Source organism: Erithacus rubecula, assembly GCF_903797595.1.
Source record: "Erithacus rubecula genome assembly, chromosome: 33".
NCBI classification, from domain to species: Eukaryota; Metazoa; Chordata; class Aves; order Passeriformes; family Muscicapidae; genus Erithacus; species Erithacus rubecula.
The window spans coordinates 226,336-253,125 of record NC_136683.1 but is presented as its reverse complement, the minus strand read 5'-3'; the positions used below and the strand labels follow the sequence as shown (position 1 = coordinate 253,125).

Genomic DNA, 26,790 nt, shown 5'->3' with positions numbered 1-26,790 from the left:
ACCCTGTGTAGGACCTGTGACCGTTGTGCCCACCTAGCCACTGCCCATCCCTGGGATCCCCTAGGAACCAAACCATGGTAACCCCATTACCCTGGGAACCCAACAATGACACCCTTTTTTCCTTGGTCTCTCCTCCCTGGGAACCCCCATCCCAGCTCTACCATTGCCTGGTACCACCATTGCCTTGATCCCATTCCATGGGCTGCTTCTTCCCCCAGAAACCCCATTCCCAGAAGTCCCTTTCTTCCCGATGCACCCCCAGCTCTGGGACCCACTTGCCATGACAACCATCCTTGGCACTCTGCAAAACCTCAGCCTCCAAATTCCAGAAACATCCTGTCCTCATCATGTCCCACCATCACCCCCATGTCCCACAAGGTCCCCACCCCGCCCCCATCTTGTCCACACCCTGCCCCCACCAAGGGCCACCTACACATGAGGACGAGACGTGACCTCACTTCCTGTCCCTTCATCCCAAGAGACGCCAGCCAGGAGACAGGTGGCCCCAGCAGCGAGTGACAGCCAGTGCCCATGGCTGAGGGCACTGGGATGGCCGGGAAGGCGGCGCTGCTCCTGTGGGGTGAGTGCCCCAGGAATGGGCCTGACACTCTGGGGATGAGCCCTGGTGAGGCAGAGAGCGGTGGGGAGGGGGCACAGGGGGGCTGTGGGGTCCCCTGTGATCCATAAGGTCAGCAGAGTTAGTGGGGGACAAGGCCAGTGGCCTCTCAGTCTGACCAGGATTTTGGGGTGACCATAGGGACAGGAACAGGGGAGCTGGGATGTGGGAGAGAGATGTGGGGAAAGGAATGGTGCACTGGGATTTGGGAACACGGATGTGGGATTTGGCTCCATAGGGCTGGGGCAGGTCTGGGTACAGGGACAAGGGGAGAAGCACCATCGGAATGTGGCTGTGGGGCTGGCAGGGGGTGAGCTGTGACAGCACAGGGTGGCTGGTGTGTCCCCACACCCAAGGTCACCGTGTCATGTGGAATTGCCAGATATAGCTGTCCCCTGGGAGCCTCTCCAGACTTGCTGGAGACCGTCCCTGAGCACTTTCCCACAAGAAGTGCTGTCCCAAAGGGGGCATTTGGGGGACAGCCCCACACCCCGCCCCTGGGTGCCATTGTCCCCACTGTGCCACCCCCACACAGCCCTGTCCCTTCTCCCTTCCAGCCCAGACCCTCGGCCTCGTTGGTGAGTCCTCGGGGGATGCCATGTCCCTGCCCCACTGTCACCAGCCCCATGGTGGTCCTGGCAGTCTGGTGTCCCCTGTGACCTGCAGGTGCCCAGAGCACCCAGCTCCTGGTGGAGCCCCCCTGGATGCCGGCAGTGCTGTGGGACCGGGTGACACTGACCTGCCAGGGCTCGGGGACCACCGGTGCCACCACCTGGTACAAGGACGGGCGGATCTGGTGGCAGAAGGGACCCAACAGCTTCACTGTCACCGAGAGTGGCACCTACCATTGTTACAGACCCAGCAGTGGGATCAGCCCCACAATGCACGTTGTAAATGGTGAGAGGTCTTTGTGCCCCAACCCTGGCACCTGTAGGGATCCCCGAGAGCCCTGGGTGAGCTCAGCTTCATGGGTCACACCTCTTGTGGGACCAAATCCTGTACCCTGCACACGGGGACATCCCAGAGCATCAGTGGAGCATCCCCTGTACACACCAGTGCATCCCAGTGTGACGACATCACCCTGGTGCAATGGGGGACCCCTGGTTCCTTCTGTTGCCATCGGGACCCTCCTGTCCCACAGCTTCTCCAGTGCTGCAGGTGCCAGCGGGGGTGCTGCTGGAAGGAGACACGGTGACACTGCGCTGCCGGCTCAGGGAGAAGGAGTTGGTCCCTATAGTGCGCTTCAAACACGATGAGGGGCAGACGCAGTGGTTGCACGGCCATGGGACCGAGCTGTCCCTGTCCCCCCTGCAGCTGTGGCACAGCGGTCGCTACCGCTGCGAGGTCCGGAGGAACTCCTGGATGTCATTGTGGGATGAGTCAGAGTCAGTGACAGTGACAGTGCACGGTGAGCACACACACACCTCACACCTCAGTACTCCACAGCCCTGTCACAGTGGACTCCAAGTTATGTCCCCCCATTTCCTTCCCAGAACTCTTCACGGTGCCGGTGCTGGAGGGTCCCTCCGAGCCCCCCGAAGGGACCCCCCTCAATCTCAGCTGCCTCAGCACCCCCAGCCCCCTACGGCCCTCAGCCCCCCTCCTGTACCGCTTCTACCGGGATGCGCGGTTGGTGGAAGGCCAGCAGGGGTCCCCGCAGCACCTGGTGCCCATCGTGGGGGTCTCCCACTCGGGGAATTACAGCTGCGAGGTGCGCTCCAAGGGGGGGGCCGTGCGGAAGAGCAGCGCCCGGCTCGGTGTCACAGTGCGCAGTGAGTGTGGGGATGGGCACAGGGAGCCCCCACAGCCACCCCAGGTCCCCTCACATCTCTCTGGGTGCACCTCCTTCTCTCTGAGATCCCTGCATTTTCCATGGTCACACCATCTCTGTCTGGGTCTCAGAGATGTTCCTTTCAACCTTCTCCATGTGTCTCCCCTCGCTGAATCTTCCACCCTTCCCGAGGGTCCTTTCAGCCCTTTCCAGGCTTCCCCGCTGTCACTATTCCTCAGCCCTCTCTGATCTTCCCCCTCCCTGAATCCCTCACTGCTCCCTGATGTCCCTGACTCCTCCCATGTCCCCACTACTTCCTGTGCCCTCCCGCATGGGCCCCACTCTCTGAGGTGTCCCTGTCAGTGCAGTTCCCCAGGGCAAGGGTGGATTTGGGGGACACTGTGGTGCTGAGCTGCACAGTGACCGAGGGGACAGGCCCCTGTCCTACTGCTGAATCCAGGAGGGAGCTCAGGGGTGCCTCTGGTAACAGGCCCCCTCCTGGAGCTGCAGCACATTGGGGACAATGACAGTGGCCACTATGACTGCCTGGCCAGCTACCAGGACAGAGTGGCCACGAGCCCCACACTGAACGTCACTGCCCTTGGTGAGCGCAACCAATGGACTAGGGGTGACCCCACTCACAGCATCCCCAATTCCACACATTCCCATCCCTCACACCCTCACACCATCTGCAGCCCAGCCCAGCCCACAGCCCCATCACTGGGTGTCACAGACCAGGGCAACTGAGACCATCTGGCTCTAGGTGTCCCCACTCAGGAAATCCAAGCCAAGCATCCCTACCTAGCTGTCACCAGTCCACATCAGGTCACATTCATCCAACTGAGTGTGACCCTCCCAGGGCACTGAGGCCCTTGGCATTGGGGTGATGCACCCATTGATGTGCCCCATGGCACCCATCATCTCCCACCCACGCCATTCCACGCCCCCCACCAGGTGATGGCCATCCCTGCCCTTGGGCACAGCATCCCTCATCCCACCCTCACCTCACCCTCATCCATCCTAATCCACCACCCCCCATCCATCACATGCCCTCTTCCCACACCGCACAATGACCCCCAGCACCATGGGATCACTTTTCTAGGTGAAGGAGTGCCTCTGTCACCAGGTGCCACCATGCAGACGCCCTCATCACCCCACATTGGGTGCCAGCCCCTCCCCTAACCTCAGCCCTGTCTATGTCCCCACAGTTCCTGTGGCCAATGCCACCATCACCCCCGGTCCCCCAGCACTCCACGTGCGCCCAGGTGACCCCGTGACCCTGCGCTGCTCAGTGCAGGTGGGCTCAGCCCCTGTCACCTTCACCTGGCTGCACGATGGGCATGAGATGGCCCAGGGTCCGCTCCTGGAGCTTGGGGCTGTCGATGTGGGACATTCTGGCACCTACCAGTGCGTGGCCACTAACCAGCTGGGACAGGACGAGCACCGCGTGTTCCGGGCACTCAGCCCAGAGCTGGCCCTGGAGGTGACACCACAGGGAAACACTGGACACCACTGGAACACAGGTGGGGTCACAGTGGGGACACTGGGGTGTTCAGGACCTGGGATTCAGGGTTACTTTGCTGTGTTCCCCTGTGTCCCTTGCAGTGGCTGTGAATGTTGGCAGGACCCTCCTGTACCTGCTCCTGCTCCTGGCTGTCATTGGGGGATGTCACTGGTGTCACCGCCAGGGTGGGTGATCCACACAGAGCTGCCAGGACCCCACAGGCAACTAAAGGACAGCAGTGACAGCTATGAGAGCGTGCTGTGACACTGGGGACACTGGGAGTCCCCATCCCATGGCTCCCGTGGTTTCCCATCCTGCCCAGGGTGATGACCATGAGTCAGGGGGCTGCACAGGGCTCCCAGTGCTCCCCTTTCCCCCTCCCAGTGCTCCCAGTACACTCATGGCTCCCTACCTCTCCTCACAGTGCCAGGGGAACACAGGACTCGTTTCTGTCTTATTGGCACCAAAATGCAGCTTTTTGGCTCAACTGGCAGAGTTGGTGTTTCTTTGTTCAGCTCTGTTGAGCTTTAGGAAGGGGATTCTCCAATTTTGTTCTGCCACTAAAAACCAGGCACTGCTGCCCCTCCCCTGCCAGTGCAGGCACAAAAGGCAAAGGTCCCAAAGGGCTGAGACAAGAACAATTTCCTGCAAACTGCAATGAGAGAAAACAACCAGCAGCAATGAGGGTCAGAATCCAAAGGGTCACAAAAGGAACCATTTCCAGGGAAAGACCCAACAAGGAACAAACCCCAGACAATTCCCCTAGCTCAATTCCTCCACCAGAGGAACTTGGTAGGGCCCTGGATCTTCATTGCTCTGATGGCCAAAGCAGCCTTCAGGAGGCTCTGGATTCTCCTGTCACCTTTCCCAAACCCCTCCTGTGCCATGGTCCCCACACCACGATGTCACAAAGGCCCTGGGAAGTTCCAGAGCCTCCCCCTTTTCCAGGGCATTCAGGATCAGGCCATGGCAGTTGAATTCCCTCTGTCTCCACAGCAGCTCTGCCAAAGCCCAGTGATGCCCTTTGGGCTCCCTCAAATCCCCTCTCCTCAGAGAATCGGTGCCAAGGATTCCTGGGGCCTCGGGGCCAGTCCCAAGGGGCTGTTTTGGCCATTCCCAGAATTTAAAACACTCACAAATGAGGGAAAATGTCCTCCCAATACCCACAAAACCCTCCCCCTTCAGCCTGGGAACACTGCTCCCCCAATTGTTTCATCCAGGTGCAGAATCCCCCCTGCTCCCAAAGCTTCTCCCACATGGAAAAATCAAAGAATTGGGAATTTGGGTCAGCTGGAACACAGCCAAATCCCATCCAGGATTTCTGCAGGATTCACTGACCACAGGCATGTCCTGACAGCTCCTCACATCCCTTGGACTTACAGAGCTGGCAACAAAACTTTCCTGCAGCTCAGAAATCCCTGGAATTATTCAGTAATTTGACTTTGCCAACCCAGAGCAAATTGCAATGACAGGAGGACACTCCAGAGGCATCCCTGAAAATCAACACCCACACTGGGATTTGAGGAATTTCAGCCCAAAAACCGCCACAACGTTTCAGGAATTTTGGTTTTGAGGAGGAAGATGAGTTTCCATATGGCAGGAATATCAGGAATATTCCCATGGGAAGGGATTTTCTGGGTCAAAGTTACAATTTTGGGTGTCAAAAATCAGCAACTGGAGAACACCAATTCCAGGATCTCCCCCAAAATTCCCAGCAAAGGCCATGGGTCACACCCTCACCAAGGGACCCTCCCACACTCAGGACACCCCAAACCTCACCACACCCTCAGCAAGGGACCCTCAGCCCCTCAACACCCCAAATTCCCAGCAAGGGCTGAGGGTCTCCACACACCTGATGAAACCCTCAGAAAGGGACCCTCCAAACCCCAACAAGGGGTCCTCTCCTTGATCCAAAGAAATTAATTTAAGTGTTAAAGTACCCCTTCATTCTGATGCCTAAAGAGGCTGAGCTGGAACAGAGGTTGAACACAGTTAAAGGAATAAAATAGAATTTATTAAGAGGATTCCAAGGATACACCTTGGGCACTACAAGGGACTTGCCAAGGATGGACCAAGATGGACTCAGACTCATGAGTTTTCACACTTTTATAACTTTTGGTCCATTTCCATATTAGGGCTAACTGTCCAATTCCAGTTCCAGGTTATGCAATTCCACCCTCCCAGATTGCTCTCCTCAATTCACTGCTGTTTGCACTTTTTGTATAAATTATACATTTTGAGGCTGAAGCTGCAGCAGTGTCCCTGGTCCTGGGGCTGGAAAAGGATTGTTTTGTCTGACTGAACTGTGAGGAGAACCTCCTAACACTTTACATGGAGTTCAGCATCACACACTGAGGCAGTGCAGAATCTGGAAAATAAGAAAACTAAAATTTAAGGCATCAGTTCCTATCTTGGGCACATGCTGGGGGTGTCCCTCCATGGACACGTTCCATCGGGCACCACTCCCTCGGCTTTACAGACATCCTGATAGTCACGAGACTGCCCGAAGCCCTCCCCAAGTCCATCCACATTTTGCACGCGGTGAGTTCTGTCACTCAGAAATTTTTGGATTTTTGTCGTTTATGTTTTCCATGGAGTAAGATTGCCACCTACTGTTCACTGTTCTGAACTACACAGTGTATTTTGGGGGTCTTGCTTCTATTTTGTACGATTCCATCGTTGTTATAAAAACATATTATATTATTGGCTTTTCGCAATTAATAAAATGAATGCTCTATGTATAATGTTGCAAAACTCTGCTGTATAAATCTAGTTTATTTTAGTTGCGCGTGTGTGGCTCTGGACTCCATTTCCCAGAGGGCACAGCGCGACGCTGACTCGTCCTTGCGGCGCTGGCGGCGGCAGAGACGGTGAGGGGCGGGCGGCCGGAGCATCTTGGGGCCGTGTCCTCGGGCCTCTGGGCACTGGGGCGGTGCTGGGAAGGGTCTGTAGGAGAGGCTCGGCCGTGGTCTCCGAGGGGCTGGCAAGGACCGGCCGGGTTCTGGCGCTGGAGCGTCAGAGTCGGGCTCTTGGGCGGGCAGCGGTGGGTGAGAGCGGGCGGTTCCCTCTTGAGAGGCGGCCCTGAGCCCTCTGGGCCCCGGGGCTGCGTGAGTGGGCAGGAGCAGCCGGGGCTGTGCGCTGGTGAGCGGCTGCAGCAGGGCAGGGCTGGGGGAAGGAAGGGGCTGCTGGCCCCGCGCTGGGCCGGGCTGGGCAGGCGGGTCCGGGCCGAGCCCACGAGGTTCAGCGAGGCCAAAGGCAGGTGCTGCACCTGCACCGAGACAGCGCCGGGCTGGGCAATGGATGGAGAGCAGCCCTGGGAAGGATTTGGGGCATGGGTTGACAAGAAGCTCAGCGTGCCGTGGCTGAGCTACCGTGCACTGGGGACACAGAAAGCCAACACTGTCCTGGGCACATCCCCAACAGCTGGGGCAGCGTGTGAAGGGGGGATTGTGCCCCTCAGCACAGCGGCTTATCGAGTCACTGCCTTCTAAGAGTAAAATTGATATTTCCCAGATGGTTGTTGTTGTTGGTTTATTTTGTTTCTTTTGCTAAATGTTTTAATGGACTTTCTAGAGCATAAAATTTGTAAAATTTAATTAACCAATTTGAAAGTAGATTCCTTTCTTTTTTTTTTTTTTTTTTGATAGTCTGCATCTTTTTTTTCATTAATTAAGGCATATCCTGACATTCTTTTTCCTTGTAAACATTTGGATGAACTATTAAGATGAATCTTTTCCTATTAGGAGGGTTTGTTCTTTTAGATTTTCCCTCCTTCTGGTATAACTGCTATTTCTAATGGTATTTGAATTTTTTTTCTCAATATGTTATTACTTATTTCAGAAATTCGTAAGATATTTCTCCTCCATACTCTGGTTTTACTTTGACTTACTATGCCTTTAATTAATGACAGCAACTTCAAATTCCTTTTCCCTTTCTCCTGCCATCTTTGCACACATCACATTTTCTTAGAACATTTTCTACACAAGTTCTTTTTGTTCCAGTGTTTACTATAAATTTTAATACTTTCTTTTGTGGGCCTGTTTTCTTAAAGGCTTTAGATGATAGAGCCCATGATCTCCCCATCTTCTTCTAGATGTACCTCCCGAACTACTCTCATCTCCCTTCCCAGCTGAGTGCACCTCCCTCCACAGTGTATCTTTTCTTCACAGCACAAACCGGCATTCTCAGCCTGCTCCTGGTACCTTGACTGTGCCAGGGCTTCACCTTTTCCCTTCTCCCCGTCTCTAAAACATGAATGTTTAGGAGTAGTGGGATGGGAGGGACTGTCAGGATGTCTCTGGATTTCAGCTGAACTCTTAGCACTTTGGTACGATATTCTTCCTTTACAGAGGGAGTTCCTTTGGGCAGTGGGAGCCGGACTCACTAAGGGAGCAGTGGCAAGGGCAAGATTTAGTAACAGACCTGAGAGTGCCCGAGAGAGAGAGGTGGGGGGCAGAAGGCAGCACTTGTGGGGACAGTGGTTGGAGGCGGAGCCCGGCATGGGAACCGCCGAGGAGCCTCCATCAGCAACCAGATCAGTGCACGGCCCGTGCACACGCGGCTCGTGGCGCCAGGACCGCGGTGCCTGGTAGGGATAGGGGACAGGCAGCGGGGGAAAAGCTTCGGGTGCCGAGGCTGGGGCAAAACCAGAGCCAGGGGGAAGGCAATATTTCTTTCTTTCTTTCTTTCTTTTTTTTCCTTTTTCTTTTTCTTTTTCTTTTTTCTTTTCTTTCTTTTTTTTCCTTTTTTGCTCTGTCTCTGGGGTTTATGATCTTCTAAAAAGTTTTACTTCAAGGAGTTCTGTGTCTCTTGTCCAACACATGGCATTCTCCCCATTCTTTGGATCACTGGATTTTCCTGAATTTACAAATACATTCAAGGGCTGGCAAATCTAAGCCTCCCAGGGCATATATGCCAGCACTTTTCCTCTTCCTTCTTTCTTCAAACGTATCTTACCTGCTTCTTGTCCCATTTTTCTAGGATTCCTCCAGTTCATCCCTGGCCTCTGCCTCTTCTTTCCATCTAATTTCTCTGGTAACTGCAACACATTTACCCCCCCACAGCAAAGAAAATTGTTATTTTTCCTTTACTTGTTCTCACATTTTTGTTGGACAACCTTCGATGTATTTCGGAATTTCATCCCTCAATCCAGCAATGTTTTGGATCCCCCACTTTTGTTCTGTTTCCTAGTAATCCACTACTGTGGACTATGCTAGGAAACCCTTAGCTCCCTTTATACTTTGTATACTTTGTATACTTTGTATACTTTGTATACTTTGTATACTTTATATCCCAGTTCTTACATGAACCCTGATTCTTATCTGAACCTTTGGTACCTGGGTTCTTTGGTTTTCTAAAAAAACTTGACCCATTCCTGATTGGTCCTTCAGTGCCTCTGGCCCCCGACTGTTTAAATAAAATCCCTTTGACAAACGCTCCTGGCCCCTGACTTTATTTTAAATCCCTTCAAGAAGCACTTCCAGCCCCCTTTTTTATTTAGAAGTCCCCTCTTCACTCACTTTGTTCCTTCACCTGCCGCCTGTCTCATGAGAAGTCAGAACTGAGGTTAGAAGAACTCAGCACTCGCCCCATAACTGCTGCATCTCAGACAGACACCAGTCACAGAGCACCCAACCAAGCAATACTCACAGTCCGATGTTCTTGCCTGGATCTTTGTGCACAAGAAATCACAGGTAATTTACTGCAATTTTCCTCGAGGAGCTCAAATTTCTTGCCCATGCGTTATCTTTTGATGGATTTCCTATCCCAGGAGAAGGCAAGAGTCACCCCAGGACACCAAAGTAGGGTGTTTCCCCAGCATCAGTTTTTCGCCCCTGAAAAATGGAAATTCTTCACATTGAGATCACCAATTTTGTTATAAATTACAACAGTCGGGTAGATTAATCAATAAGGCAATTTGTTAATTCCATGATAAGGAACGGGCAAGCAGTGCTGGGGACGCAGGCAGTCTGCACTCCACCAACTCCTCCGTTCTAGCCCTGGTCACTGCCGCTTTTCTAGGCAGGTTCTTGTTGAGTGCTGTCATGCCTACTGTGCTGGGATAGCCCAAACATGTTGGCTAGATCCCAAGCAGCAGCGGCTACAAGCCCCCATCAGGTTTGGACAAGGCTTGAACATGTTCTCAGGTTTCAGTCATAGCAAGCAGGTAACAGCAGTAACAAGCCTTCCCATGTTCACACAAGCTTGCATTTTCCTTATACATAAAAAGTGGACACAATTCATTATTATAGTGGCAAAAAACCCATAACAGCAAAAGCCAGTAATTCACAGCAAAGTCATTTTAACAGATATAATGAAATTATTATATCTTCCTTTGTCTCATGTCCATGCTTTACATTAAGTTCAATATTCTTGTTTATACTGATCCCATGCTGTGTTTCTATAATGTCACGAATCATTATGTAACATCTCACACGACTATAACATTTTCTAGCAGACTTTTTAACAGGAAAACGGACTTCAAAAGTAATCTTTCCATGATTCGTGGCCAAAGGGGACAGAAACAGGGCCACAGACACAGGGGACACTGTTCAAAAGTTTTCTGGCGCCCTCAGGGGGCCAGCGAGGGCCACAGTGGCAACTGCAGTCCCTCCAGTAGTCTGTGATGATTTTTTTTTTGTCTCCCTGGCTCACTGGCAGTATCTCTCCCACAATTCCAGCTCGTGGCTCTGTGGCTGCTTTGCTCATTTTTTCCCCGGTTCTTCAGACCGTGCTCCGCGTCTGCTCAGAGGCAATTTCTCTTTTATTTTTCTCAGCTCTCAGCTGTTCCCTCACCCACAGTTCCTGAGACCGCTGTCCTTACAATTCATTTATTCTCCCACGCTCAAAGAAGTGATGTATTTTCTGGTCCATGACCTTTTCCTGTTTCTTGCCATTCTGTGGTTGGCTGTAGCCATAGCCTTTCACTACTTTGTATATTCCATTTCTGAGTCCTTTGGTTTCTTTTGACCCATCACTTACAGCATCCCAGAGAGTTATTCCCAGCCTTTCCCACTCGAGGGAAACATTCTTCAGGGGTGTTTCCCACTGTCAAAAACACTCTTGGGGGTGGCAAAATAATCCTCTCTCCGGACCCCATCACAAGAGTCTTTTTAAGACCTCCGGGTCACACTTCACTGCTCTCTTAGAGGGAATAAACTGGAGGACATTCAGTGTGGCCTGTTCTTCTTTTGACAGTGCCTTTCCCATCCTGCCAACCCCAGCTGCTCACCTTTCCCAGTGTCCCTGCTGCACTGTACATATTTTTTCCAGAGCCTTTCTCCCGGGACCCTTCTTTCTCCCGCACTCCTTGGAGCCACCCTCCGACTCCCCCAGCGCGGTCCTGCAGCGCCGGTCTCCGACCTGGCCTCCCACCTGTTCATTCACAGAGCCCTGCAGAGTGCAAAGGGTGCGATGCTCTGCTTCATTAGCACTGTGTTAATCACCCTGGAGTTACAAACATGCAGGAACTCAGCACTTGTGAACAACTAACCAGTGTGATTAAGCAGAAACTTCTTTATTGTTTACATTATTGTCTACTGATACATTCTAAAACTACTGTCCATGGGATCACGCATTACTTGATTGGGGTCTCTGTCTTGTCCACGTGCTCTACTTGGACCTTGCAGGAAATATGATTGCTTACAGTCCAGTTCTCCCAGGCCCTTCTTCATCTCAGTTCTTGCAATCTTGGTATTGTGTTTTTCAGCCTCTTCCTTCTTAATTTATCACAATTTATGTTTCAGTAGCCCCGAGAAATTCCAGAGTGAATGATAAGAATATCTAAAAATGGTTTGGCTGGAGCACACTTTGGCCTAAGCTGTTCAAACACATTGCTGCAGTGGGCACCCATAGTGACTGGGGTAGGGACACAAGGGGGTTGCCCTCGGGCAGGGACCCCCAGTGTCCCCAGTGCCACAGCACGCTCCTGTAGATGTCACTGGGGTCCTACTGTCACACATAGGGTCCTGGCAGCTCCACATGGGTCACCTGGGGATGTTGCAGGAGTTGCCCAAAGCGAGTCTCCAGGGTTGAGGACCTGGGTGGGGATGACACCCGTGGGAGACATGTTCCTGTTCCCCTCCCCCCATGCTCACCCCCTGCCAGCTCGGTGCCCATGACATGGGGGTCTAGCACCACCCCCTCTTCCAGGGAAATCCTGTGATGATAAGGGGGGAGCCTTCGTGGGGTCTGGGGAGGGGGAAAGGGGACTTCCAGCAGGAGCCCCCTACTCACCTGAAAACTGCAATGAAAAGAGGAGGGGGTGCCTGTGGGTACCCCGGGACCCCTGAACCTTCCTGGGACCTTGGCAGCTCCAAACACACACGGGACCCCCAAAACACCACTGGAGCCCCAATTGCCACTGCAAACCTGATTGCCCCTGGACACTCCAAGCACCCCTGAACCCACAGAACTTCTGCACCACTGTAGTGCCTCCAGAGCCCCCAGTGTCCCTGAACCTCTGAACACCAAGCTCAGCCAGGAGGGGTAGCCCCCAAACTCCCCCAGGATCCCAAAAACATCCTTCTAACATGCTTACACAGTCCTCCATGAACTCCCCAAAAGCTGCAGGAGATCCCAGTGCCACCACAATGTTCACCAAATTGCATCCTGGGATTCACAAGGAGCCCAACAAGACCCTCCAAATTCTACCCACAACCCCAGGACCCCCAGCCGAGGTAACTTTGGGCTCATTTTCACCCAGCCCAGGGGCCCCTGAGTGCTGCCTGATTTCTGCCCCCACTCTGGGGGCTTCTCTTCACTCCAGGACTTCCATGCCCCCCACTGTCAACCACCCTGGTGGTGCCACCAGCGACAGCCCCCAATGACAGCCAGGAGCAGGAGCAGGTACAGGAGGGTCCTGCCGACATTCACAGCCACTGCTGAGGACAGAGAGGGACACAGCGGGGTCACCCTGAACCCCAGGGGTCCTCAAAACCTCAATGACCCCGTGTCACCCCACCTGTGTTCCAGTGGTGTCCAGTGGTTCCCTGTGGTGTCACCTCCAGGCCCAACTCTGGGCTGAGTGCCCGGAACACGCGGTACCCGTCCTGTCCCAGCTGGTTGGTGGCCATGCACTGGTAGGTGCCCAAATGTCCCACATCGATGGCCCCAAGTTCCAGGAGGGGACCCCGGGGGCACCTCGTGCCCATCGTGTAGCCAGGTGAAGGTGACAGGGGCTGAGCCGACCTGCACCGAGCAGTGCAGGGTCATGGGGTCACCTGGGCACACCTGGAGTGGCGGGGGACCGGGGGTGATGGTGGCATTGGCCACGGGCACTGCGGGGACAGACAGGGCTGGCACATGGCAAGGTGGGATTGGGATGCCGTAGTTGGGGTCAGCCCCCAGCCCAAGTGTTCAAATAGGACAGTGATGTTCAATGCAGGGCTCTCAGTCACGCTGTCCCCGTCACTGCCCCGGCGCTGGTAGCGGCCACTGTCATTGTCTCCAAGGTGTCACAGCTCCAGGTGCGGGCCAGTGCCCAGTGGTGTCCCTGAGCCCCTCTGGTGCCAAGAGAAGGACAGGGGGCCTGTCCCCATGACCATGGAGCAGCTCAGCACCAGGTGGTTTCTCAATGCAACCTGCCCCTAGGGGGCTGCACCAACAGGGACACCGCCGAGAGTGGAACTCTGCAGGAGATGGGGGACACCAGGTGACTGTGTGGGACCCAGGGGGGGCCGGAAAGGCGCGAGGGGACCAAAAGGAGGGAGAGAGGGTGCAGAGATGGGGGTGTTTGGGAAAGGGATGCAAAGAAAGGATGGGGAGTTCAGGGAGGGGAGTCTAGGGAAGGGTGAGGGGAATTGCGACAGGGTAGGGGCATTCAGGCATGAGCAGGGAATGCGGAAAAGCTGTCATGAATGGATGAGGTCTCCAAGTCATGGCTGGGGGTACCAAGAAAAGACGTCAGGAAAAGATGGGCTGCAGGTCCCCAGTGATTTTGAGGGTCCCTAGGCAGGAGGCCTGTGGAAAATGTGGGGGCTCCCCATGCCCATCCCCACACTAACTGCGCACCGTGACGCCGAGCCAGGCGCTGCTCTTCCACACGGCCCCCCCTCGGAGGGCACCTTGCAGCTGTAATTCCCCGAGTGGGAGACCCCCACGGCGAGAACCAGGAGCTGCAGTTACCCCTGCGGGCCCCCCACCAACTTCCCATCCCGGAAGAAGCTGTACAGGAGGGAGGCTGGGAGCCACAGCGGGCTGGGGGTGCTGAGGCAGCTGAGATTGAGGGGGGACCCCTCGGGGAGCTCAGGGGGACCCTCCAGCTCTAGGAAGAGCTCTGGGAAGGCGATGGGGGTGAAGACTGTGACTCTTAGTCCACTGAGAAATGGCTTTGGGTTTGCCAGGATATTGGAGTCCCTCACATAGGAATCCTCACCATGCACGGTCATGGTCACCGGTGCTGACAGAGGCATTTCTGAACCCAGCAAACCCTTGCATCGGTAGCGGCCCCCATTGTCCAGATGAAGTGGGGAGAGGGACAGCTCAGTCAGATTGAGAGGCCTTCCCAGATCCTTCTCATCTTTGTAAAAACGCACCCTGGTGACAGGGTTGTCCTGCCAGCCCCGGCAGTGCAGGGTCACCGTGTCCCCCTCCAGCAGCGCCCGTGCTGGCACCTGCAGCACCAGCGGCTCTGTGGGACAGGAGGGTCCCACAACACTGAGGAACCCAAGACAGGTCCAAAGCACAGTGTCCAGTGCATGGGAGGGTCCCAGGGACACCAGGAGCAGCCCCGTTGCACAGCTGTCACCACAGGGTTCCCACCAAACTGGGATGAACTGTGATGTCCCTGTGTGCAGGGGACATGCTCTCGCCACTCCAGGGGTTTGAGGCCACCCCAGAATGGAGTCACCCAGACCTATCATGGAGCCACCCTGAGCATTTCAGATCCCCCTCTCACCATTTAACACCACCACAGGGGGGCTGAGACCACTGCTGGGTCTCTCACACATGTAGGTGCCACTCTTGCTGAAAATGAAGCTGTTGCGTCCCTCTTGCCACCAGCGCTGCCCGTCCTTGTACCAGATGGTGGCACTGGCGGTCCCCGAGCCCTGGCAGGTCAGTGTCACCCAGTCCCACAGCACCGCCGGTGTCCAGGGGAGCTCCACCAGGTGCTGGGTTCTCTGGGCACCAGCAGGTGACAGGGGACACCAGCCTGCCAGGGCCACCATGGGGCTGGTGACAGAAAGGCAGGGACATGGCATCCCCCAAGGACTCACCAGCGAGGCCGAGGGTCTGGGCTGGAAGGGAGAAGGGACAGGGCTGGGTGGGGGTGGCCCTGCTTGGACAGCAGCGCCAAGGGGACCTGGTGTGCTGTCTGTCCCCAAACTGTCCCCATGGGAGCACTGGTGTTTCACAGAGGTTTTGAAGACAGGGACACCTTGGTCACCCTGTACTGAGGTAGGACATGGGGACACTGTGGACACCCCATGTGTGCACAGGTCACCTCCCCCAGCCCTACAGCCCCTTTCCCCCAGCCACATCCCAATGACCCTGAGCCTGTGATCCCATTCCCATGGCATTTGTCCCCATGTCCCACCTGCATGGGACAAGCCCCTTGTCCCTGTCCCTGCATCCCTGTCTCCCTGTCCCCAACCCCACATCCCAGTTCCCCTCTTCCTGTCCCCCTCTCCTGTCCCCATGGCCACCCACAGCTCTGGTCACACTGGGCTCCATGCCCATGCCCTGGCTCTGCTGGCATTGCGGACCTCAGGCTACTCCACAGCCTCCCTGTGCCCCCTCTCCACCGCTCTCTGCCTCACCAGGGCCCATCCCCAGGGCGTCAGGCCCATGCCCGGGGCACTCACCCCACAGGAACAGCACCACCTTCCCGGCCACCCCTGTGTCCCCGACCATGGGCAATGGCTGTCACTCGCTGCTGGGGCCACCTGTCCCCTGGCTGGCGGCTCTTGGGATGAAAGGACAGGAAGCGAGGTCACGTCTTGTTCTCATGTGTAGGTGACCCTTGGTGGGGGCAGGGTGTGGACAGGATGAGGGCAGGTTGAGGAACATGTGGGACATGAGGGTGATGGTGGGACACGGTAAAGACAGCATGTTGCCAGAATTTGGAGGCTGAGATGTGGCAGGGAGCCAAGGATGGTTATCATGGCATGTGGGTCCCAGGGCTGGGGGTGCAGGGCAAAATAAGAGACTCTCGGGAATGGGGGTTGTGGGGGAAGAAGCAGCCCATGGGATGGGATCAAGGCAATTGTGGTGCTGGGCAATGGGAGACTGGGGTGGGGATCCCAGGGAGAAGAGACCCAGGGAATGGGAGTGTCATGGTTGGGTTCCCATTGGAAGGGGCTGCCAGGGATTTGCAGTGCTGGGGGGGCACAGGGGTCACAGCTCCATCAGGGAGTCTCTCAAAATTTTGGGCTGACTCAGAGACAAGCACAGCCCCCACAGGGTGCTCATGGCCAGGGGGGCACCCCAGGCTTGTCATGGGAGGTTCTGCCTCTCTGTCCCACACACCCCTGGGCTTTTTCCCATCCCACCCATTTCCAGGCTCAGTCATCCAAAGGAACACCTGAGCAGGTAACAGCTGAGGGATCCCAGGGAGGAGATGAGGGGGTTGGGGGTGCAGCAGTGGTTGGGGTCTGTGGGGGATGGGGTTCTCTGGCCGTGCTCCCCAAGATTTTCACTTTCTCTTTCCTGCAGCAGAAGCAAGAGGCTGTTTGTGCTGAGGCCAGGATGTGGATTCTGTCCTGGGGGGCACCTCCAGAGGGGTCCTGCCCTGAGGGAAAAAAGATCCTCTGGGCTGGTGACACCTGGGTCTTCTCCCTGAGTCTTGTCACAGGGGCCTCCTTGTCCTGGGGGTGCCATGCTGGGGATTCCTGTCCCAGGGGTGGCACATCCTGGACACCTCTGTCCTGGGGGGCCCTGAGCATTCCTGCTGTCCCCAGCAGGGCCCTGGCACCTCTGGAGTGCCCAGACTTAAGGGGATGCCTGTGAAAACCTTGCCCTGATGATGGGAAATCCCAGAGACATTTGGTTCCCCATCAATCTCTGGAAATGCCCGTGTGTCCCTCAGGCTCTGATTCCCTGGTAAATGCACTGCACCCTGCCCTGAATTCCCCTGCCTGGCCACTCCCTGCTCCTGCTGGGACACCCCTGTGCCCCAGAACCACGTGTGGAGCCCCTTCTCCTTATTTCCACACTTTTCCCTCTCTTCTGGTGTCCACATCCGGAACCCAAACATTCTCCCCAGGAGGTTCCAGAGGGCTGCAGGTTTTGTTCAAGGAGGAGGGTCCTGGTCAGGTTGTTGAGCAGATCTTTGTGGGATTTGCAGCAGTTCAGGGCTCTCTCAGTGCCTTGGGGACAGGCACCAAATGATCAATTGCTGCATTTCCAGACTGGTTCCCTCACAGCTGCCCCTGCAGGGGTGGGTATCCTACCAGCCCTGCTCTGAAAACTATCAAAGGCCCTCACAGAGCCACTGCTTGGGCTCACACTGGCTTTTGTGCTTCTTGCAGGGCTGAGCAAACCACAGCCAGGTCTTTTTTGGCCACAGAAAGAATTCTCACCTTTGCAGGAGCTCGAAAGCTGCGAGAATCAAAGCCAAGTGTTGGGGGGAGCCTCAGGTCCTGGCTGCCACCTGGGACTGGCCAGAGCAGGGCTAGCCAATGCCCATTCCTGGGCACTGGGGCTGGGCCGTGGCTGGTCCCACCCTTGGATGGCCACTGGCCTCAAGGAGCAGGAGTTTTGGAGCTCCTTCCTGCCTGGGGCTCCATTCCCCAGCTGCTCTTGCTGGCTCAGATCCTGCAGGGGACGTGCTAGAAAGGGGAAGTCTGAAATCCCCCAGAGCCACCATCCCTCAGAACAGGACCCCTGGATGTGTCCCCCAGGACAGAATCTGCCCCCAACCTGTGACTCTCTGCACAAATGGCCTCTTCTTCATCTGCAGGAGGGAGAAAGTGAAAGTGTTGGGGGGCACAGCCGGACACCCCTGTCCCCCACAGTGTCCCTACCCTTCCCTGCAGACTCCTCACTCCCTGCTTTCCCCATCCTGGTCTTCCCCCAACACGTTTCCTTTCTCAGGTGCCCCCCAAAATTATCAAGGCATGAACTGGGGACTGTGAAATTGAGGGATTAAAGGAAGGGAATGGAAAATGAAGGGAGAAGAAAGCCCCTGGGTGTTGGCGAGGTACAGACCCAGAGCCCCTTCAAATTCCTCCTTGGGGTTTGTATGACCCCCCAAACCCATGGGCACCCCAGAGAACATAGCTGGTCCCTGGGTCTCCCCAAAATCTGAGGCACCCGGGGAAGGAGTTGTGACCCATGAGCCACCCAGCCACTGCCCATCCCTGGCACCCCCATTCTCCTGGGAACCCAAACATGGGACCCCCATTCCTTATGTTCCCCTTCTGGGGGACCCCATCCCAGGACTTCCATTTGCCAAGGTCTCCATGGCCCAGGATCCTCTTTGTCAAGTAACCCTCTCCCACAAATGATCTCCCCTTCATTCTGCCTTCCCCCAGAACCTCAATTCTATGAGGTCTTTCCATTCCCCTGGCACCCTCATCCTTCGACTCCCATCAATGACTTCAAATCCCTGGAGCCCCCATTATCCTGGGAGTCTCATCCCTGAGTATCCTGAGCCCTGGTGACTCCCCCCCTCCAGGCCTGCCATTGCCCTGGATCTCATTCCTGGCTCCCTACACTCTCTGAGCCCCCCACCCCTAGGAACTCCATGTCCCACTTTGTGCCACCCAGCCATGTCTCCAGCCTTGTCCCCACCCTGCCCACAGCCTGTCCCCAGCTTGTAGCCATCCTGCCCCCACCAAGGGCCACTGACACAATGAGACAATGGGAGACATTCCACTGATTAATGAATGGAAAAAGAGATTTGCCTTGTCAAACAAACTGTCGGTTTTCTGGTAAATGAAATTGGGTAACAGAAGATGAAAGAAGCAATGGGGGAAAACTGTGAATTCTACAAGAATTAAAATTAAAAGGGAGGGTTATACATTAAAGGGGAATGTCAGGTGTCAAGCGTTCCGGGAAGTCTGTGCCTCTCAAGTACCTCAGCCCATGGGGAAAGAGAGAGGGAAAAGCGGCTGTGAAATTAGGATAAAAAAGTAGGCTGCGTCCTCCAAAAATCCGAGAGATCCCAGGGGAATGCCCCATGGCTTCTCCCTTTATTCAAATAAAGCAAAAAGGACTCCTCTGTCTTTTTTATGGACATAAACCTCTGGTGTTTGTGGATTAATTTTCCTTTCAGGTCCAAAATGTAAAATCTATACAAAAAGTGCAAACAGCACTGAACTGGGAAGACCAATCCGGGAGGGTGGGGTTGCATAACCTGGAACTGGAATTGGACAATTAACCATAATATGTGAATGGACCAAAACTTATGAAAGTGTGAAAAGTCGTGACTACAGCTTGGGTGTAGCCTTGGCTGGGCTGTTGTAGTGCTCAAGGTAAATTCTTGGAAGGCCCTTTAGTAAATCCCTATTTTATTCCTTTAACTCTGCCTAGTGTCTGTTCAGGTCAGCCACTTTAGGTATCAGAATGAAGGGGTACTTTAACAGTTAAATGAATTTATTTGGATTAGGAAGATCAGTATCCCTGCTGAGAACCCCTGCAATGAGACCTTGGGAATGACGGACAGAAATCCCGGTGGGTGAAGCTGCCAACGGAGGGGGTAGTGGGACCCCCGGGATGAGCCCCCGGCATGGAGGGATCGGGACCCTGTGCCGGCAGCCGCGGCTGCCATGGCACTGACAGTGCCAGCGCTGTCATGGAGTGTGGGAGGTGTGACAATGTCCCTGAGACTGTCACAATGTGATGGAACCGACAGCTGGGATGTGTCTGAGCCCATTGAGACAGCGTGCCCAAAGCTACTATCGTGACATGTCGGGAGTAACTATTGCCAGGCAGCTTCCCCAGAAGCTCCCGGGACTCATGGGATGTCCTGGAGCAGATATAAGATAGAGGGTAGGGGGTGGGTGTGGAAACTCCAGAAGTTGGGAAGGGCAAATTCAAGGGATGGCACAGATGGAATTGCTGCAGCCAAGAGGAGCCCAAGGCTGCGAGAGGAACAGCCCTGCGGGAGGAAGGAGGGGCACGAGGGGCTCCAGAGATTCCCTGGCAGCCCGTGGGGGTCCCTGGGGATCAGAGATCCCCCTGCAGCCCTGCAGGAGCCCCCAGCAGAGCAGGGGGTGCCCGAGGGGGCTGTGAGCCCATGGGAAGCCCCTGCTGGAGCACTTGGGACAGAGCTGCAGCCCACGGGAAGGACTCGTGCTGAAGAAGTCCCTGGAGAAGGGTATCCCTGGAAGGCAGGGACCCCACCTTGGCTGAACAACATCAGAAAAAAACTGTGCTGAACTGCCCGCAAATCCATTCCCAACTCCTTGTGCTGATGGAGGGAGGATGAAAAGTCTGGAAAGGAGTTTTTGCTCAGGAGAAAGGGTTTAGAAGGATTTGTTTGACTTCTCCTTCTCCTGCTCTGATTTTGTCAGCAAAAACTTCAATTAAAATCTCTGATTCTGAGTGTTTCTCCTGTGGCAGGATTTGATAAGCAATCTCTCCCGGTGCTTGTCTAACCCAGGAACCGTTCATTCAATTTTCTCTCCCTCTTCAGCTGCAGAGGGCAGAGAGAGAACGGTGGTTGCAGAAGCATCCAGCCACTGCCAACCATGGCAAGGCAAGAAAAAGGAGGCTGGTCAGGTTGTTGAGCAGATTGTTATTGTCTTTACAGCAGTTCTGGGGCTCTCTCAGTGCCCTGGGAACAGGCACCGAATGATCAATTGCTGCATTTCCAGACTGGCTCCCTCACAGCTGCCCCTGCAGTGGGGGGGTTTCCATCCAGCCCTGCTCTGAAAACCATCAAAGGGCCTCCCAGTGCCACTGTGTGGGCTCACACTGGCTTTTGTGCTTCTTGCAGGGCTGAGCAAACCACAGCCAGGACTTTCTTGGCCACAGAAAGAATTCTCACCTTTGCAGCAGCTCGAAAGCTGCGAGAATCAAAGCCAAGTGTTGGGGGGAGCCTCAGGTCCTGGCTGCCAACTGGGGCTGGCCAGAGCAGGGCTGGCCAATGCCCAGTCCTGGGCACTGGGGCTGGGCCATGGCTGGGCCCACACTTGGATGGCCACTGGCTTCAAGGAGCAGGAGCTTGGTAGCTCCTTCCTGCCTGGGGCTCCATTCCCCAGCTGCTCTTGCCAGCTCAGATCCTGCAGGGGAGGGGTGAGAATGGAGATGTCTGGAACAGGATTTCTCACCAAATTCAATAAACCCAAAGTGTCCAAACCCCTCAGGACAGAAACCGTGTGGGGGATTGTAGGGAGCAGGAGAGGGAGGGGGAACCTCCCAAGAGCTTCACAAGTGTTTCATGGGGAGGGTCTCATCCATCTCCTGGTTGCCTGCACTGAGGCCCTGCAGGGGTTTTGGGTGTGGGGGTGGGTTTGGGTGTTTTTGGGGTGTCTGTGCCCTCCGTTACTGACACCAGCCCATATCTGTTCCCCCCCAGTCAGCCCTGCTGGGGTTTTTCACCCACAGAATGATCTTGGTGGTCTGTGCAATGGGGCCGAGGTGCTGCACCTGTGAGGTTTCCCAAATGGGGATTGAGAGCTCCTAGATGGGCAGGGGCAGCCAATGAAGGGGGATGTAGGGTGAGTGGGTCACACCCTGAGTTGGGGCACCCCAGAGGTCACAGTGCCCCACTGAGGACAGAGGGGGTTGGCAGGGCCCCCCAGCCCGGGACAGAGGTCTCCAGGATGTGCCCTACCCTGGACAGGGACTTGCTCAGGAAATGTGTCCAGGGACCCTGCCCAGAACCGCCATCCCCCAGTACAGGATCTCCCCCGTTGGGTGTGTCACCACTGGGACAAAATTCACACAGAACGTGTCACCCCCAGAACAGGATCCCCTCAGGCAGGACCCCCTGGATGTGCCCCCCAGGACAGAACCCACCCCGTGTGACTCTCAGCACAAACAGCCTCTTCCTTCTGCTGCAGGAGAAAGAAAATGAAAGTGTTGGCGGGGGGCACTGCCTGACACCTCCATCCTCCACATTCTTCCCACCCCTCCCTGCAGACTCCCCACCCCCTTTTCTCCCTCTCTGGGGTCCCCCAACCCATTCCCTGCCCAGGTGTTTCCCAGGTTTTCTGAGCCAGGAATTGGGAGTGAGGGAGCATGGCACAAATGTGAGGGAAATATGGAAAACAGAGAAATAAAGGGAGGAAAGTCAAGGGCAGGGGAGGGAACAGAAATGGAGCTACCCAGGACCCCCATGTGATGCCTGCCCAGGAAATGTGCACCCCAGGGTGGCAGTGTTGGGCCCTGGTTCACCCCAAAATATGAAGCACCCAGGGAAGGAGCTGTGACCTTTGGACCTGCCCAGCTATTACTCATGCCTGGCACTGCCCATTCCCATGGAAATGCAACCATGGGACCCCCATTCCTTCTGTCCCCCATTCCCTTGGACCCCCATCCCAGCACTGCTATTCCCTAGGATCTCCATTTCTAAGGACCCCCATCCTGGTAGTTCCAGCTCCTGGGACCCCCTTTGTCTATGGACCATGATTCCAAAAGGACACCCATTCTCCTGACATCCCTATCACTGGGATCCATCCCATGATCACAAATCCCTGGAGGCCACCTTCATCTGGGACACTCGTCCCTGAGTCTGAATCCACCCAACCCCTGGGACCCCCATTCCCAAGGGACTCCATCCCTGGGAACCCAGTGCCCTGGACACCCATCCTTGGCTCCTTGCCCCACCTCAGCCTCCAGATTCTGAAAACATCCTCTCCTCACCATGTCCCACCATCCCCCCCATGTCCCACAGTGTCCCCACCCTGCCCCCATCCTGTCCCCACCCTGCCCCCACCAAGGGCCACCTACACATGAGGACGAGACGTGACCTCGCTTCCTCTCTCTTCATCCCGAGAGCCGCCAGCCAGGGGACAGGTGGCCCCAGCAGCGAGTGACAGCCAGTGCCCATGGCCGGGGACACTGGGATGGCCGGGAAGGTGGCACTGCTCCTGTGGGGTGAGTGCCACGGGGATGTGCCCTGGTGAGGCAGAGAGCGGTGGGGAGGGGGCACAGGGAGGCTGTGGGGCCCCTTGAGGTCCTCAATGCCAGCAGAGCCAGTGGGGGACAGAGCCAGTTTCCCCTCAGTATGACCAGGGTTTTGGGATGGCCCTAGAGACAGGAACAATGGAAGGGGAATGTGGGAAAGGGATGTGGAGACAGGGATGGGGAACAGGGATTCAAAGACAGAGATGTGGGGTTTGGCTGCATAGAGCAGGGGCAGCTCTGGAGAAAGGGACAGAGGGGTTGCACCATGGGGAGGTGCCCACAGGGCTGGTGGGGGTGACCTGTGCCAGCACGAGATGGCCACGCTGACCCCATTCCAGAGGTGCCCATGCCACCCAGACATATGAAACCGAGCTCTGCCCTGGTAGCTTCTGCAGACCTGTTGGGGACCATGCACTTTCCTAAAAGAAGGGTGTCCTCAAGGGGACATTTTGAGGACAGCCCCACTCTGATCCTGGGTTTCACTCTCCCCACGGTGCCACCCCCACCCAGCCCTGTCCCTTCTCCCTTTCCAGCCCAGACCCTTGGCCTCGCTGGTGAGTACTTGGGGGATGTCCCTGTCCCACTGTCCCCAGCCCTGTGATGGCCCTGGCAGGCTGGTGTCCCCTGTCACCCACAGGTGTCCAGAGCCCCCAGGTCCTGGTGGAGCCCCCCTGGATGCTGGTGGTGCTGTGGGACCGGGTGACACTGACCTGCCAGGGCTCGGGGACTGCCGGTGCCACCACCTTGTACAAGGACGGGCAGTGCTGGTGGAAGGAGCGACGCAAACGCTTCCTTGTCACCGAGAGTGGCAGCTACCAGTGTGAGAGACCCGGGGCCGGGATCAGCTCCCCCGTGATGATGTCAAACGGTGAGGGGGGATCTGAAATGCTCAGGGTGGCTCCCTGATAGGTCTGGGTGGGCTCCACTCCGTGGGCAGCCTCACACCCCTTGTGTAGCGAGGGCCTGTTCCCTGCACACAGGGACATCCCAGTGGATCCCAATGCGGTGAGAACTCCTTGGTGACAGCTGTGTCATGGAACTGTTCCTGGTGACTCTGGGATCCTCCCATGCAGTGGACACTCCACCCAGATGTCCCCCGTGCTATGGGCACCCACTTTGGACCTTTCTCAGGCTTCTCAGTGTGACGAGACCCTCCTGTCCCACAGAGCTGCTGGTGCTGCAGGTGCCAGCATGGGCACTGTTGGAGGGGGACATGGTGACACTGCGCTGCCGGGGCTGGCAGGACAACCCTGTCACCCAGGGCGCGATTTTACAAGGAGGAGAAGGAGCTCGTGGGGTACTTCAGGGGCACCGAGCTCTCTCTGCCTGCCCTACAGCTGTACAACAGTGGATGCTACCGCTGCGGGGGCTGGGTGGCCTCAGGAATGTGACTGTCAGCACCTGTCACAGTGACAGTGCATGGTGAGCACCCCACAACTTGAATTCGAATATCCTGACACCTTCAAAGCTACTTTCAGTGGACTCAGAGTCACAGTCCTCACCCCCATCGCCTTCCCAGAGCTCTTCGCTGTGCCGGTGCTGGAGAGTCCCCTTGAGCTCCCCAAGGGGTCCCCCCTCAATCTCAGCTGCCTCAGCACCCCCAGCCGCCTGCGGCCCTGAGTTCCCCTCCTGTACCACTTCTACCGGGATGGGCAGTTGATGGGGGATCCTCAGGGGTCCCCGCCGCTCCTGGTTCCCACCGTGGGGGTCTCCCACTCAGGGAATTACAGCTGTGAGGTGCGCTCTGAGGGGGGGGCCGTGCGGAAGAGCAGCGCCCGGCTCGGCATCATGGTGCGCAGTGAGTGCGGGGATGGGCACGGGGATCCCCCACAGCCCTCACAGCTCTCCCATCCCTGCTCAACCCTCTGCTTACCACCCTGCCTTCCCAGCTCTCCCCCTGGATCTCTGCATCGCCTCTCCTGATTCTTGCATCCCTTACTATGTCCCCTCAACCCCTTCCTGACTGCAATTGTGCCTATCTGAAGTCCCTGCATTGGCAATAGGTCACCATCCCTGTCAGAGCACTCAAAATCTTCCCTTCAGTCCTTTCCTGGTATCTCCTTTCTGAATATCCCATCAGCCCTTGGGGTCCCTTGCATCCTGTTCCAGTAGTCCCCACCATCTTCTTCTTCACTGGGATCCTGACACCACTCAGATCCTCCACCTCCTGGAATCACTCACTGCTCACTGGTGTCCCCCATTCCTCCCATGTTCCCAGTCCCTCCTGTATCACCTCACAGGGATCCTACTCTCAGGGGTGTCCATGTGTGCACAGACCCCCGGGGTTCAAGTGGCATTAGGGGACTCCTTGGTGCTGAGCTGAACAGTGGCCGTGGGGACAGGTCCCCTGTCCTTCTCTGGGCAGCAGGTGGGCTCTGTGACAATACTGGGCATGGAACTTCACTTGGAGCTGTGGCACCAAAACAGGGGCCAGTATGCTTGCTGACACCATGGCTGACAGTGTCGCCCTGAATGTCACCCTCGGGCTACGAGTGACTCTGCCCATAGCATCCCCTTCCCACCCATCCGAAACTTATCCCCCACGTCGGCTCCTTCTCCCTAGCGGGTGCCAGCCCCTCCCCCCTGCCTCAGCCCTATCTGTGTCCCCGCAGTACCCGTGGCCAATGCCACCATCACCCCTGGTCCCCCGGCACTCCAGGTGTGCCCAGGTGATCCCGTGACCCTGCGCTGCTCGGTGTAGGTAGGCTCAGCCCCTGTCACCTTCACCTGGCTGCACAATGGGCATGAGGTGGCTCAGGGTCCCCTCCTGGAGCTTGGGGCCATCGATGTGGGGCATTCAGGCACCTACCAGTGCATGGCCACCAACCAGCTGGGACAGGACAGGCACCGCGTGTTCCGGGCACTCAGCCTAGAGCTGGCCCTGGAGGTTACACCACAGGAACCACTGGACACCACTGGAACACAGGTGGGGAAAGCAGGGGTGATTGGGATTGCAGGACCCCTGCAGAGACAGGTGACCCTGATGTGTTCCTTCTGTCCCCAGCAGTGGCCGCAGGCCTTGTCGGGTCCCTTCTCTTCCTGCTCCTGCTCATGGGTGGAGCTGTGGGCTGGCACCGGTGGAAAAATATGGGTGGGTGTCAAAGGGAACAATGAGGGCCCCAGGGAGCTTGGGAGCCACCAAAATGTGGGGATGATGGGGTGACACTTAAAGCCCCTAAATAAGTCTGTGCTGAGAACTCAAGACCTCTGCTCATGGTCCTAAAGTATTCGAGGTGGTACTGGATGCCTTGCAGGGATTTTGGGGGTTCTTTCAGTGATTCTGGAGGAAGTTGGATGGTCCCCCTCCCTGCCAGGCTTGAGCTTCGAGGCACTCAGGAAGTTTAGAACACTTGAATGATTAAGGGATTCTGGAGGGCACCAGAAGTGCTCAGGAGTCCTGGCGAAAATTGAGTGTGCACTGGACGTCGAGGAGTCCAGAGAGGGGTCAGGGCCCTGGGGACCCCATAGTAACCCTTCCACTCTTTCCTTTGCAGCTGTCAGGAAGCAACAGAAAAGGTGAGTGGAGGGCTCAAACCACACTCTGGCCTTTGACCCCAACCCCCAAGACCTCCCATTCCCTCCCACACATCCCCTTTATTCCCTCAGGGTCCCCCTGAAGCCCCCAGCTCCCCCAGAGGAGGGGGAGGTGCTGTACACCCATGTCGTGAGCACCAAGCAGACGAGGGGTGAGTCTGGGCTGGGACACACGCAGAGGGACACGTCACCAATCGGTGTTCCCCTTCCCAGATGGCACAGCCTGTATCTCTTGCAGCGTCCCCCAGTGCCACCACACTCCAGGATACCCAGGTGACCTACGCAGAGCTGCCAGCAACCCATGGGCAACCACGGGAATGCAGGGTCATCTATGGGAATGTGTTGTGA

The 26,790-nt window shown here is 56.2% G+C and overlaps 1 protein-coding gene across 1 annotated transcript; it reads left to right on the top strand.

Moving 5' to 3' along the window:
- Positions 1-450: 450 nt before the first annotated feature.
- On the top strand, positions 451-26,790 carry LOC306813831 (low affinity immunoglobulin gamma Fc region receptor II-like; the record flags this gene model as incomplete). The annotated part of the gene is made up of 8 exons (XM_079329486.1): positions 451-580; positions 1,174-1,194; positions 1,283-1,513; positions 24,075-24,200; positions 24,530-24,706; positions 26,403-26,424; positions 26,515-26,594; positions 26,681-26,790. The coding sequence occupies exons 1-8, from the start codon at positions 532-534 to the stop codon at positions 26,788-26,790; spliced, it is 816 nt and encodes a 271-aa protein (XP_079185612.1). The 5' UTR covers positions 451-531.